General features: G+C 43.6%; 1 protein-coding gene across 1 annotated transcript; it reads left to right on the top strand.

Annotated features, from left to right (window-relative positions):
- Window positions 1–2,954: 2,954 nt before the first annotated feature.
- Window positions 2,955–13,973, top strand: ica1 (islet cell autoantigen 1). Its single transcript, XM_040117759.1, has 12 exons — window positions 2,955–3,011; window positions 3,139–3,310; window positions 3,974–4,046; window positions 6,892–7,015; window positions 7,899–8,097; window positions 8,540–8,665; window positions 8,899–8,997; window positions 9,114–9,214; window positions 9,430–9,476; window positions 9,954–10,217; window positions 12,528–12,617; window positions 12,863–13,973. Exons 1-12 carry the CDS (start codon window positions 2,995–2,997, stop codon window positions 12,982–12,984), a joined length of 1,434 nt encoding a protein of 477 aa, XP_039973693.1. The 5' UTR covers window positions 2,955–2,994; the 3' UTR covers window positions 12,985–13,973.
- The last annotated feature ends 90 nt before the right edge of the window (window positions 13,974–14,063 follow it).

Below are 14,063 nucleotides of genomic sequence, written 5' to 3'. Positions count from 1 at the left end.
TCTTGCAGGCTGCAAACACAATACTGACATTACCTTTTAAACTTAGCAAAGTGTAGGTAAACTGATGCTCGTTAACACACCCAGCAGACACGGCGCTACATCCCCATTCATTTGCAGTCTCGTTCCCCCCCGACCGATGTAAGTCCCTCCGGTCTCTTTAGCCGCCACCTGCCACGCTGCGTTCACCGCCGGGTCACCAACTTTGTCTCTCGGGGACTGTGCTGGGCTGGCAGCATACGAAGGATCGTTAGAGCTCCCTCGCCGACAGCAGCCCCCTTGCTCCAGCCGACAACGACGCCGCGAGAGCGGTAAGAATGAAACGAAACAGTAAGACTGAGGCCTCATCGTGAGTCTTCTCACTGCACAGTGGCTATTCCTCCTTTTGCAGAGTGTTTAGTGTCTTAGCAGTATTTCCCTTATTTTTTCTCTTCTCCTAAATGGCGATAGCGACTGTCTGGAATTTTATTTCTTTGTTTTAATCTTCTCTTTCATTTTTTTCTCGTGACATGGTTAGGAGTGCATTTTTTTGTTTGTTTGTTTTATTGTCATGGAAACATAGGATAATATGGGGAAGAGAAAAAAAAAAAAAAAAAAACAAGTTGTGGGCCATAAAACCAAAACAAAGAGCTGAAAGACGCCAAAACTCTCCTCAGAGCTGAGGGGGGAGCTGCAGCGCCGGGCGATAATTCGCTGCGCTCTTCGTTGCAAGTGACACCTTTTCACATACACCGTGTTTTGATCCATTGTTAATTAAAACGGTCTGCTTTCTACGATTGGGAACTTGGACGTGACAGGAAACACATGTCCAAAGCGCAGAGGGGCCAGAAGGTGAGAGGTGGGGGGGTCGAAAGGGGCCAAAGAGCCGATTTTGGCTCCGAGGCATACGAGGCCACCTAGCAGGTTAAACCAGTCCTGATTATATGATTACTATCTGCCGAGGAGCCCGAAACATTTCATTTAACCTACAGCATTTCGATAAAAACTTACCGGAACCATATTGTCCCCTGGCCTTAAGCCACCTAAACCGGTCTGCACGGGGGGGGGGGGCGGCAGACCAACCGACGGGGCGACGCGCGGCACGGTCGGCGCTCGTGTACGCGTACGAAGGCGTCGCTCTGTTCGCACGAGACAAACATTTGACCGCGACGCGTGCCGAGCATCCGTCCAATTACGGCCGGGGTGGGGGGGGGGGGGGGGGGATGACGTCGCCGCCGTTTCCTGCTCGATGCGCCGGGCTGAAAAAGCAGCTGTGTGTACACACGCGTACGGCACCAGCCGGGCCCGTCCTTCAGCCAGAGCTGCCGTCCGTGTAACGATGAGGGGGATCTAAGGAGCCTTTTTGTTTCCGCTCCCCCACCCCTTTTTTTCTCCGCTCATTTGGGGGGGGGCAAACGCTGCTTCGTGTCCGCACACTGCAGTGAGTCAGGCGTCGTTTTTATCCGGACGTGTTGCGGCCGTTTCCACACGCGTCCGGAGCGGGCGCACCGGCGTCGCAGCGTCCCTCCGCGTTATTATCGAAGGTGCCGCGAGGCGCGATTTCTGTCGCGTCGCGTCGCGTCGCGTCGCGTCACGACCCGAGTCATTAAAGACGACTCGTGTCGCGGCGCGCGAGCTGCACGTAAAGCGCGGTCGAGAATCGTTCGTTTCGTCCCGTCGCCGAAGGGACAGACGGTGATGCACCACTTCCGGAAAAACAGGTGGCGGCCTTTCTCGTTTCTCGTGTTTTAAATCGGTTAAATCCGGTTAAATGGCCTCCGGCCAGTGGTGGTGGCGGCGGCGGTCGAGTTATTCCGATCGTTTCAGTTGTAAAATCCTCCATGAAAAAATACTCCACCACAGGAAGAGTCCTCCGTTCAGAACCCTGTTTGAGTAAAAAGCACATAACTACCATCGGCAAAATGTAGCCCGCCTAAAGTAGCAAAAAATAAAAGTGCGCCATCTTTCTCTAATTTTAGCTACGTTGGATCATTTTAGCGTCAACGGCCAAAAAGTTTGGGGAATTTCTGGTTTAATCCTTAACAGTGTGTGTGGTTTTTTTTTAGGAGTTTATACAATTTATGTGTTGTATGTAAAATCTTCATCTGGAACTGTCAATTACAGCTGTCAAATAAGTGCAGCGGAGTATAAAGTATTTGCCTCGGAAATGTAGTGGCGTAGAAGTGTATGACAGAGATGGAAATACTCAGGTAGAGAACAACCAGCTCAAAATTGTACTTAGGTACGGTTCTTTAGTAGATGTACTCATTTCATTACCGCCACTGGCTACGGTTAATTTTTTAAACCGAGCTGGGTGGGATGTTAAAAGTACAAAGAAGCCAAGACCTCTGACACGGCTTATTACCACCCAGGCTTGAGGCCTTTATACACCCGAATCCACTGTTATTGTTTTACAACATTGTTGTTGAAATTAGTTGAAGGAAGTTGAAGGAAAAATGGAAAAAACAGCGATTTAAGTTTTGGATTATGCACATTTGAAGAGTGTTGCCGGATGTAAGAATGATTATATTATTATAATAACCAGGATATATTAACAGTTAAAACCACTGAATTATTATTATTATTATTTTTAAACATAAGGGAATAAAAGGTCACAAATATAACTTGGCAGAAGGCACTTTGAAAATAATCAGTACAATTTTGTAAATGAGTTTTAAAAGCAACATGTCGCCAGTGCAGGGATTCCAAGAGCAGCGGGATATGCTGTAGTTCCAGTTGAGACCCTGGCAGCTCAGATTTGAGTTTTGATGAAAACACGGATTTCACCACGCACATACAGTATAGTGTAATGCAAGTATTTGTACAGAGAGAAAATGTGTAGTTGTTATTCTTAAACACATCGGTGTTCTGCTGACTTCTGATAGCTGGAAATTTGGGAAAATGTCAAAAAAAGTGTCGCAGCTGTCGCCAAGCCCTGCTCCGCACCCGTATTTCAAGCTAGATCTGTGATCCAGAAAGAAACTCTTTAAGTTGCTCTGCTTTCTCCACAGGTGAAAAATGGAGGGAGGAAATTTGTGAGTATACCCTTGGTGTTAATACTCAGACACACAATAAATCAAAGAGTTCTTCCCAAAATGTATACAGTTCATTATATTAGAGAGCAGCGGTCAAATATTGGTCTAACCCTACATGTCACTGCAGTGGCTACTCCCGGGACTACCTCGACCGCTTCATCCAAAGCCAAGACTCGTCCGTGGTGAACAAGTTCCAGCAGAAGTACTGGAAAACCAAACAGACGCTCATCAAGGCCACCGGGAAGAAAGAGGACGAACATGTGGTGGCATCAGACGCAGACCTGGACGCCAAGCTGGAGGTGAGAAGGAAACTACCTGTTGGCGAGTGTAGTTTTACAGCTTGCTCCGTTACTGCCATGTTTGCTTCCCATGGCCCTTAGTCACATCGCAGGAACATTAAGAAACACAGGAGATATTTTCCCTCGGGTAGATCCTGCACCGACTAAAATGGCTTTTTGATTCACACAATGCCAGTATTTGCTTGAGGCTTAAAACGTACATTAGCCTGCCTCCCCAACCTCCATCAGCTATGCTTCCATTTCAGGAGTGAAGTGACTTTAATGGCCGAAATCGATACTTCATAAAAGCCTGAACATCCAGCTTTAAATTAGACCAGGCCCTCGATAAGCACTGTGATAAACCACTCGAAAACCGGATATCTACATACCGGATCAGAGATCATTTTTTAAAGCTTTAATGCGACATTTTAACACTTTTGTTTTTACCCCATAAAGGCTTTGGTGTTGCATCATATCGAATGTGTAGATATTACTTTTTGAAATCAATAAAGTATCACAGACTTAACTAGATTTCTGTGGTATGCCCTCTAAAAAGTAAGAGTTACTCTCCGTGTATTCAGGTGGTTTACTGCACACAAGCCTTTCTCAGCTTAGCATAACTTTCACAAAGATGAGGCATGTCTCTGACTTTCTGTTTATGCCGATTTTTCTTCTGCTCTGCAGGTCTTCCACTCCGTTCAGAGAACATGCATGGAGCTGCTTAAGGTCATCGAGCAGTACCAGAGGAGGATCTGTTGTACGTTCTAATAAACAACATAGGTATTTGGTGGAAACAGAAAATCCAAATTAATACTGAAAGTATGAGCTGTTGACAGAGTGGGTTTACATGCAAGTTCAAATTCCAGAAATGAGCTGTCCTGCATAAATGCTTTAGTTTTAGCACGTAAATATAATATCTCATTTACAAAAGCCATTATTCATTTATGACTAAAAACCTGAATAATCATCGTGACTTCCACCTCTACTGGGGTCTCCCCTTTGCTGGAGTTGCCGAGAGTTAGGTGCCGCGTGGGCATGGGGATACGTAAAATCCATCCGTCAATCTTTTTACCCTTTATCCAGATGTGTTTCATGTTGGCAGCAGTCGAATCACAATAGCCCAGACTTCAGTCTCCCCGGGTACATCCTCCGGCAGCTCAAGGGGGGAATCTTGAGGCGTACCCCGGCCAGATGGGGCAAGTAATCCCTTCATTATCTTCTGGGTGTCCTCCCTGTCAAACATGCCCCGATTACTTGTGTCCAGGAGGCACTCTGAACAACTTATGGCCCTTTTCAATGCAAAGGAGCAGCGGTTCTGAGCTCCTTATGGATGTCTGAGCTCTTCCCCTTGTCTTTCAGGGTGAACCAAAATACCATTTTAGTTATATGTTCCCAGTTTTACCTCAGAGCACCAGACACACTGTGTCTCTCTGGCAGCTTCCCTCACCACCTGATCCAGCTCACCGTCAAGTGGTCTTCAGCTGACATTTCTGCTGCTCTATTTACCAGATCAGATGATAACAACTATGAAGTTGATCATCGATCTTTAGCCTAAGGTGTTCTGGTACCAGCTACACTTATAACTATCTTATGCATCCATGTTTGGGGTCGTTGTGGACGGTGCACGACTAGCACATAAGTCTAACAACAAAACCCCACTCATGCTCAGATCAGGCAGGCCATTCCTATCCAGTCGCAACCCTCCAGGGTTCTCTCTATCATTACTCATGTCAGTGGTCCCCTACGTAGCCCCCCGGCAGCGCCTTCTCCAGGACACTGCCTGGAGATTCTAAGAGGGCTGGGTGCTCTGAACTGCTGTACAGCACACAGGCACAACCAGCAGTCAGTTTTCTATCTGTGAGATGCGGTCACAGGTGATTCTATCATTCTCAAGAAAGTTCCAAAGCAGCAGCACCCAACTGAGGGACTGTAAATATATCCACACCCATTCTGGGCAACTCAAGCAAAGGGGAGACCCCAGTAGAGATTGAAATCACAAATTAATTCGCTGATTTGACTCAGCAAATTAATTTGAATCATTCAAATCTGTGGTGAGCAGAAAAGCATCTCAGAATTCACAACACGTCGATCTTTGAAGCGGATGGGCTACAACAGCAGAAGACGACATCAGGTTCCACTACTGTCAGCCAAGAACATGAATCTGAGGCTGCAGTGGGCACAGGCTCACCAAAACTGGAAAGTTGAAGACTGGAAAAACGTAGTCTGGTCTGATCAACCTCAATTTCTGCTGAGGCACACAGATGGTAGGGTCAGAATCTGGCATCAACAGCATGAATCCCTGGACCCAACCTGCCTTGTGTCAACAGTCCAGGCTGGTGGTGGTAGTGTAACGGTTTGGGGAATGTTTTCTTGGCACACTTTGGGTCCCTTCATATCAATCTGTCATTGTTTGACTGCCCCAGCGTATCTGAGTATTGTTGCTGACCATGTGCCTCCCTTTATGGCCACAATTCACCACCTTCTAATGGAGACCTCCAGCAGGGTAATGCACCACGTCACAAAGAAAAAAGTCGCCTCAAACTGGTTCCGTGAACATGACAATGAGTTCGGTGTACTTTAGTGGCCTCCCCAGTTACTAGATCTGAATCCAGTAGAACACCTATGAGATGAGACGGGAGAGATTGGCACCGTGACCGAGCAATTGGCAAATTTGCAGAAATGATGTGTTGAAATCATGTCAACATAGACAAGAATCTCAAGGGATGTTTCCAACATCTTGTGGAATCCATGCCACAAAGAATTAAGGTTGTGTTGAAATCAAAGGGAAGCCATACCCAGTATTAGTATGGTGTTCCTAATAAAGTGCTCAGTGAGCGTATGTAATTTGTTTACTTTTTTTTCTTAAGCTAAGCATTCGCATCAATGTTCAAATGCACTTCAGTACGCGCAGCAGTAGGTGAACGCATTGCCGGTCACACAGCCCGATGCTCAGCAGTACACTCAGTATGCTACTATTCCAGGCTGTGACATTCAGTTCAGTACAAAACTAGCCTATACAAGCGCCTTACAAGGCTCAGGAGCCTCTTATGATTGTTTCTACTGAGCTACTGATTCGGTCTGTGACAGTGTTTCAGTATGGTCACTTCACTTTGAAAATTTGTTGATAAAGATTCGTTATTACGTGTACTAAACACGCCTAGACTCCAGCCACTATCCACGAGTTTGGTTCAAGGGCCCATGTTTTGCGTAGATGCTAACCCAACTTTACATTGTTGGTATTGCTCCACCTTCAGTGCTAGCCCCTGCCCCTGCTCCTGCTCCTTCCCTTACCAGTGAGGTGACATTCCACATACCGGCTGTAGCCAGGGGTCCGAGTTAACCACAAATAACCATGCGTCTGGTTGGTCTTCGTGGCCACATCCCCATGTTGCCTCCTCAAGTTGAACACTACAGGCCCAGGCCAATAGGCACTCACCCGGGAGTTTCCCTCCAAGACATCACTTTTAGCCTGGACCCTTGCCTTGGAAGACCCTACCAGGAACAACACAGCACTCAGGATTACTCAAAAAACTGCAAATCGCGTTTTTCGAGTTTGTACGATATTGAATCTTAACACTACATTCACCATCTCTACTGTGCAGTTCTGTCCCAGGAGGAGAACGACTTGGGTCGCTTCCTGCGCTCCCAGGGCTCGCAGGATAAAACCAGGGCTGGAAAGATCATGCAGGCCACAGGGAAAGCACTTTGCTTCTCCTCTCAGCAGAGGTAGGCAACATACATAAACTCATCACTGTATGTATGACAGACGTATGCCAAAACCAGATAATTCACATGAAAGTTGCACTAGAAAATATTCAAGGGCCAGTCAATTTTGTCACCTCAAATCCCAAAAAGAGAACAAGGACTACTGTCTTGCTTGTTCAAATGTAATCCCAGAGTTACGTATGGACACTTCCAGGACATTTCAACCCAAAGGAAGCAAATAATCACAATTACAGAGCAGAAGACAGGTTTCCTAAACGGCAGAGGTAGGCTCGCGTTAATAAATGATAAATGATCTGTCCCGTATCTGAATCTGTATCACAATCAGCTAAGGAGTCAAATGGGGCACAACAACCACACGCGATGACTGATAACACCTGAGAAAAGTGGTCCATTATAATAATATTATATCACAGTTATTGCGGTACCGTTGGAATACTGGTAAATAATGGCAAACAAGGGTATGGTACACGAATGAGACCATTAAGACGACTCGTAGCCAGAATGTCGTATCAGCGATTTTGTTCGTGTTGGTGACTTAAGACATTCACTACTGACCCCTTCCTTTAGGGTTTACGTGGTTTCTTTACTGAAGGGGATAAAAATGTCAGTTGAACTGATGGCCTTTGACTGATTCCACCGTTTGCTTTACAAAACCAAAAGGTCTTTCAGCTTTTCCAGCCCTTAAAAGTGTCTTGCAAGAGCAATGTCCTTTGTACGTTCAAATTATTCAGCGGATTGTATTATGCACTATAAAGGCCAAAAGAGGCTGTAAAGTGAGAATAATCCAGTAATGTCTAAAATCTATCTACAGCTGTACTGATAATTAATGTCAACCTTGCCACCTGCAGCACCTTAATACAGAATATACCACTACATCCTACAGATTGGCTCTGAGGAACCCTCTGTGCCGTTTGTACCAGGAGGTGGAAACTTTTCGATATCGCGCCATCTCAGACACGTGGCTGACGGTGAACCGAATGGAGCAGTCGAGGACCGAATACCGTGGGGCACTTCTTTGGATGAAGGATGTGTCTCAGGAGCTGGATCCAGACACGCATAAACAGATGGAGAAGTTCCGCAAGGTTTGCCAGTCACACAGACATTTTGACGTGTCAAAATAGAAAGCACAGGTACAACTCGTGACTTACGTAATGGCTGCATTTCGTGTAGTTTTACTTTAAAATTTCTGTCGGTCAACTAAGAAACTGACTAATTGTTTCAGCCCTAATTTGCTGCAATATGGCCAGAATAAGGCCACACAAACGGCATAAAGCAGGAAAAAGCAGGAAAAAGCAGTTGCAAAGCGTTGCCACTAGATGGTGCAAACATACCATTAAAAGGTGTTGCATTGGTTCAAACCCTAATGCTACAAGAACCTTTTGCTCTTTTCTGTTTACTCTAAAATACTTACACTTGCACAAACACGAACTCCAGTGTTTGAGTTTTCTTTGTTCAAACCTGTATGATACATAACACTGGGAGCTGATCTTCGGTTAGGATATTTTCCTATCTATTATATCTTAGGTTCAGGCCCAGGTGCGCACTGCCAAAACAAGTTTTGACAAACTGAAGAATGATGTCTGCCAGAAAGTGGACCTGCTGGGAGCCAGCCGCTGCAACCTCCTCTCTCACGTTTTAACCACATACCAGGTATACCACAAACCCTAGCTGTTCGTTGATCTGAACTGGACTGTTTTCAGTGGCTCTACCGCATTTGGTTAAGTCAGGAAGGGAGCAAAGGAATACAAGAGACTGGATGGAGATTGAACTATCACACCAGACAAGGAGACACTGGCTCATGCTCACTAGATATTCACGCGTTTTCAAACTGCTTGCATCATAACCGGCTGGATGTGTGCCCTTGTCTTGTTCTGCTGTTTTAGACGACGCTATTGCACTTCTGGGAGAAGACATCCCACACTATGGCAGCCATTCATGAGAGCTTCAAGGGCTGTCAGCATTACGAGTTCTCCACACTTAAGGTCAGAGAGCATCTGGACCTGTACAGATGAGATCCGAGTTCTAACACCGTCAAAGTAAATTAAATCTGGGAAAAAAAGGCCAGTAACTGTAAGTAATGACTTGGTTATTCCTGCAGACCTTGCAAGACCCCGTGGACAAGCTGGCTAAGAAGAAGGGGAAGAAGAAAATTAAAGCAGAGACAAAAGATGGAAAGAATGCTGAGACCCCAGACGACCAGTGAGTTTAAAAAAAAAACAAAACAAAAAAAAAAAACGGCCTATCTCATCTTGAGCTTTACTCATGCAGGTAGACCAAACACATGCATGCCAACAGTGAAAACATGAAAACAGGGAATATGTTTATAAACACTGAATCAGTCTTTCTACACACCTGTTGCCTTATACGCATATGCAAAATGTTATAAACTGATCTTCTGTTTCTCATATATATAGACTCATCTCACTAGGAAATGAAAACACCAGCAATAGGACCAGAGGAGGTAAAGCACAATATTCAATTTATGTAACTACAATATGTTTTACTGTATTATTTACTACGGAGATACTTACAATAATTGTCATTATTGAATAATCTAATGATTATTTTCTTGATTAATTGATCAGTCTGTAAAATTTGAAAAAAAATTGTGAAAAACAGAGCCCAAGGTGACGACAACTCAGTTTTCTATCATAGAAGATGAAGAAAACAAGTAAATTTTCGTATTTGAACGACTGGAACTAGTGGATTTTGTCATTTTTGAAAATTAATAGTGGCCTATTAATTTTCTGCAAACTGACTAGCGATGCAGAATAACCTGAAAACCCTTTAATTTGTGAGCAGTTTCTGGGCAAATATTGATAAGACACAAATATAATTGGCCAAATGACAGGAAATCATAAGTAACATTACTGTAGAATTATCACGTAATTATGAATTCCTGCTGAAGTCCTCTGATCCCTCTGCCTGATCTTTTTAGGGAATGAAGATCCTGTCTCAGCCTACCCGGAGTTAGAGGGAGGGGAGAAGGACAGCATGGCCTTGCTCAATGAGATCCTGGGCGGTATGTCTGTGGATGAGGGCGACTTCTCTCGGGAGTGGACGGAAGTGTTTGGAGACACCGAGGAGGGGACAAGCGCGGCATCCGGTAGACCAGCGGAGGCCCAGCAAAAGGAAAATTCCCTCTTTCTACCATCTCAGCTGCTGGACCAGAACTTGAACAGTCTGCAGTCTTCCCTCTCAGGTCAGGACATTTTTACACGTCGGTTTGTGGGTTTGCGCTTGTGTGAACCAGACAAGAGTGAACCAGAGAATGGGTAAATTGGTCCAAAAGGCTCGTTAGCTGTCAAAAGAATGTATTTTTTTCTATTAAAATGAGATCACATGAGGTTTCTACAATTAGGGAGAACTGTTCTCAGCTAAAACCCTGCAAACACATCAAAATTAGCTGCCATTATCCTGATTTAATTAAGCGCTGGAATAAATAAGCTTGATAACTAAAAAATAAGTGACATTGTTTTTTCCATGAAATTTGTGCATTTAGAGTGCAAAAAAAAAAAAAAAAACAACACAGCTAAAATGAGCTCCACCATTGTAGCTAACTATTTCCACACAGCACATGGCAATTAGATATGCTTACCCATAGGCAATTGCCAACCACTTTCCATTTCATCCAGGCCTGGGTACTGGCTTCTAGCACCTTGTCTGGTTTTGTTGATTTAGTTCTGTCAATTTCCAGCTTGGAGGTTTATGAGTAGTCTCACTATTATAAAGTCATAAGGAAATGTAAACCTACAGTGTGATGAAATTAAGTCTGGAAAAATGAGAATTTAGGTCATTAGCTAGTGATTTAGCAAGAGTGCTCTCTTTGTAGCTCAAAGTACCTTCACAATATTCCTGTGATCCCACACTTATTAAAAAGGAAAAGGAAAGTGGTAGAAAAAGTAGTAAGTCTGGAGTTTTTTTCCCAACTTAACAACAAAGCGTGTCCGGACAGGTACAGGAGGAGCATATGGTCTATGGGTTCAGAGGCAGGCAAGATGGCGAAGAGGTTTGAAAAGGAGGCTGAGAGTCCAGCTGGTTAGCGCAGTACACTTAGGCCTGATCAATCTCTTCCTTTCAAGAAGCTGCCGCAACATATTCAACCTGCGGGACGTTCTCCACATTGAATTGGAAAATTACAGCCTGAATTCCAAATTAAGGGACCACAAAGTAGAAACACCTACACTAGGTAATATGATAAACTGTCAACGGAATTCAGTCAGAACCATGCGAACGCACAGAAGTTGATAAAACCGTAAAACCATTTTAAAGTGATGAATGAGCGCAAAGCTAATTCAAGCAGTACTCAGTCTGCAAGTGCAGGTAGGAGTGTGTGCTGTGCTGAAATACTGCACAAAATTTTTGACGGCATGCAATACATCAGGTGCGTGCTCAAAGCTTATTTAACACTTACCAAGTGTGAGACAAGTTTTGTGCTCTCAAACCTTGTTTCACACTTACTGATTGACACTCAAGCAGTAAGTGTGAGAGACTGACACTCGAATTCATTTTGCTGCTAGAAAACCGCCACATACTTTAACCAGACTTTCAAGAGATGGTCGTGAAACTAGTTTGGGTGACTGGGAAAGAACAACGCTCGAGAGGTTGATCGAAAAAGAAAAGAAGTTACTCCTGCAAGAAGCAACAGATGACAGAAGAGACCAAAGCTCATGGCCTCCATTCAACCTAAGGATCGGAGCCCAGTACGGGCAAATCCTGGAAAGAACCTGGTCCACAGAGTCAAGTAAACCAATGATCCTGATTATGGAGCCTAAACAGCCAAATCAAAAGCAAAATGGCAATACACCAAGAATGTCAAACAAAGCTATAACAGCTCTTCAAGGAAGAAAATCCCCAAATTCTCATTAGCCGAGCACATTCAGATGCATCCAATAAGACCTGAAGCTGCAGTCACAGTCCAAGTTAAACAAACAATTCACTACATCTTTAAAGACTTTTAGCCTTGTCCTCATGGAACACTTATCTTAAAAAAAAGGGTTTTATTAATTCAATATTTCTGCTTCCACAACAGAACCTGCTGAAAATGTCCATAAAGGTGTCAAAATAAACGTGACACTAGTAGAAGTTACCAGAGGTGATTACCTTAATAAACTAATACACAGAAATATCCAGAGGCTTCAAAGGGCTTTTTGGTCATCTGGTCACTCATTTGTTTGTATTTGGAGTTTAGACTGTTTGTTACCAAGTACAATATCAACAGCACATTCCGTTGTCCTCCCTGGTGATACTGTTGCTTACATGCTGAATTAGCAGGATACACAGAGGATAAAATCAAAACAAACCCCCCAAAAACAAGATCTCAAAGATGTAATTGCAACTTTTTGTTTGTGTTTAATGAACCACTAATAATGTCCGATTTGACTGTTGCTGTCTGTGCGAGTCTCTTGCACATGATCTGTGCAAGAGAGTGAGAGTGCCTTATTTGTTGGACCATGCTTTGTCACATTAAGCGTCTCCTGTTGATTAATCCAAATTCGCGTCTCCATTTCAGATTGGGCCGGCATCGCTCCACAGCCCGTTGCTCAGACAACGGAGCCCTCATCTGGAGCCAATCAGAACCCTTCGACGCCAGCAGTGAAAGGTGAGGCCGAGCCAAATGAGTAAAACATATGAGAAGATTTGAAAGAAAATGACGACTTCAAGTAAATCTTGAGTTTATGGTTACTTTCTAAGAACTAGTGGGTTGTTTCCAGTCACAATTTTGGATCTCAGGCAGATGCAGTCATTTATGGGACAAAGGGAGGTGTTTATATTTTCACCGTGGCTTTAATAAAAGGTACAGCAGTTTGTTTTGGTTACATTCACCCTCGTTACCTCATGTTCCAGAGACAGCGGGGATGTCCAAGGACCTCTCAAGGTGGTTCAACCTGTTTGCTGACTTGGACCCTCTCGCCAATCCCGATGCGGTCGGCAAAACTGACACAGCGCACGAACTTCACACCGCATAGTTCTTCCTCAGAGTCACGGCGATCTCTTTTCAAAAGGGTACCCTTCTTAGTGGGAACGGCAGCATATTGCTACCACCGGGACCAGAGAAAAACCTCTTAAGGAGCTGAGACAACTAGCCAAATTTAGGGATTAGTCGTTCAATGGAAAATTAATCTGCAACTACTGCAATAACAGATTCGTTATTTCAGTCAGTTTTCAAGCAAAAATGCCAAACATTTACTAGTTCCAGCTCTTAAAATGTAAGGAATTGCTGCTCTTTTTAGTCATATATGGTAATGAACGTAATATCTTTGGCTTTTGACCTGTCGGTCGCATAAAACAAGCTATCCGCATTTTCATTTATCATATAGACAAAACAGTTGAGACAATAATCAGAAGCTTAATCAGTAATGAAAGTAATCATTAGTTGGAGCCCTAACTGGACCCTTTTCTTATTATTGCAATATGTAAATGTCTGTTGTTATAACAATAACTAGGATAAGACTTGTTTCTTATTTTAAAAAAAGACGCGGATATGTTGTAATAAGAAAAGTTTGTTGAACAAAAAAGGATGTTATTCTATATTAGTAAAATGTATAATAATGAGAATAATGAGAAATACCTCATTCTAACAAGATACTCTCCTGTTATTATAAGGAACTTTTTTTTTCCCCCCTCATAGAGGCAGCAATACACGCTGCAGTAGGTGTCACAGCTAATAACTATCAGCGCTTGCGTCCTTTCCATTATGAAAAAAAAGAAACATTTACAAGACAACCTTATTAACCGGGTTGGCTGTTTCACTGGGTTAAGCATTTAATGTAAAGTTTAGCATGGATACCTCAGTACGAGTTAGGAACAATAAGCCTTTGACAATAGCTGCCTTGGAAAGTCCCCCACCCCCTGTGCTTTTTTCTGATTCTCATTACTGAAGATTGCAAACAGGCAACATTACTTTTTGAAAAACAGTGGGGAAAAGGAAAAAAAAAAAAAAAAAAAGCAAAAAATTGACAAAGATCATGTGTTTACAAAATAGTGGAACATGCTGAGTGAAGGAAAGTTACTGCAGTCACAGAAATGTTCAAAAGTATAGTTTTCT

Source organism: Xiphias gladius, chromosome 22 (assembly GCF_016859285.1).
Source record: "Xiphias gladius isolate SHS-SW01 ecotype Sanya breed wild chromosome 22, ASM1685928v1, whole genome shotgun sequence".
Classification (NCBI taxonomy): domain Eukaryota; kingdom Metazoa; phylum Chordata; class Actinopteri; order Istiophoriformes; family Xiphiidae; genus Xiphias; species Xiphias gladius.
This window is presented reverse-complemented; position numbering and strand designations above follow the sequence as displayed.

Bases quoted from the DNA above. Each gene is read 5' to 3' on its own strand.
- ica1 (XM_040117759.1), top strand. The intron at 9,477-9,953 runs GTAAAGCACAAT...TGATCTTTTTAG, and splicing joins CAGCAATAGGACCAGAGGAG to GGAATGAAGATCCTGTCTCA. The intron at 12,618-12,862 runs GTGAGGCCGAGC...CTCATGTTCCAG, and splicing joins TTCGACGCCAGCAGTGAAAG to AGACAGCGGGGATGTCCAAG.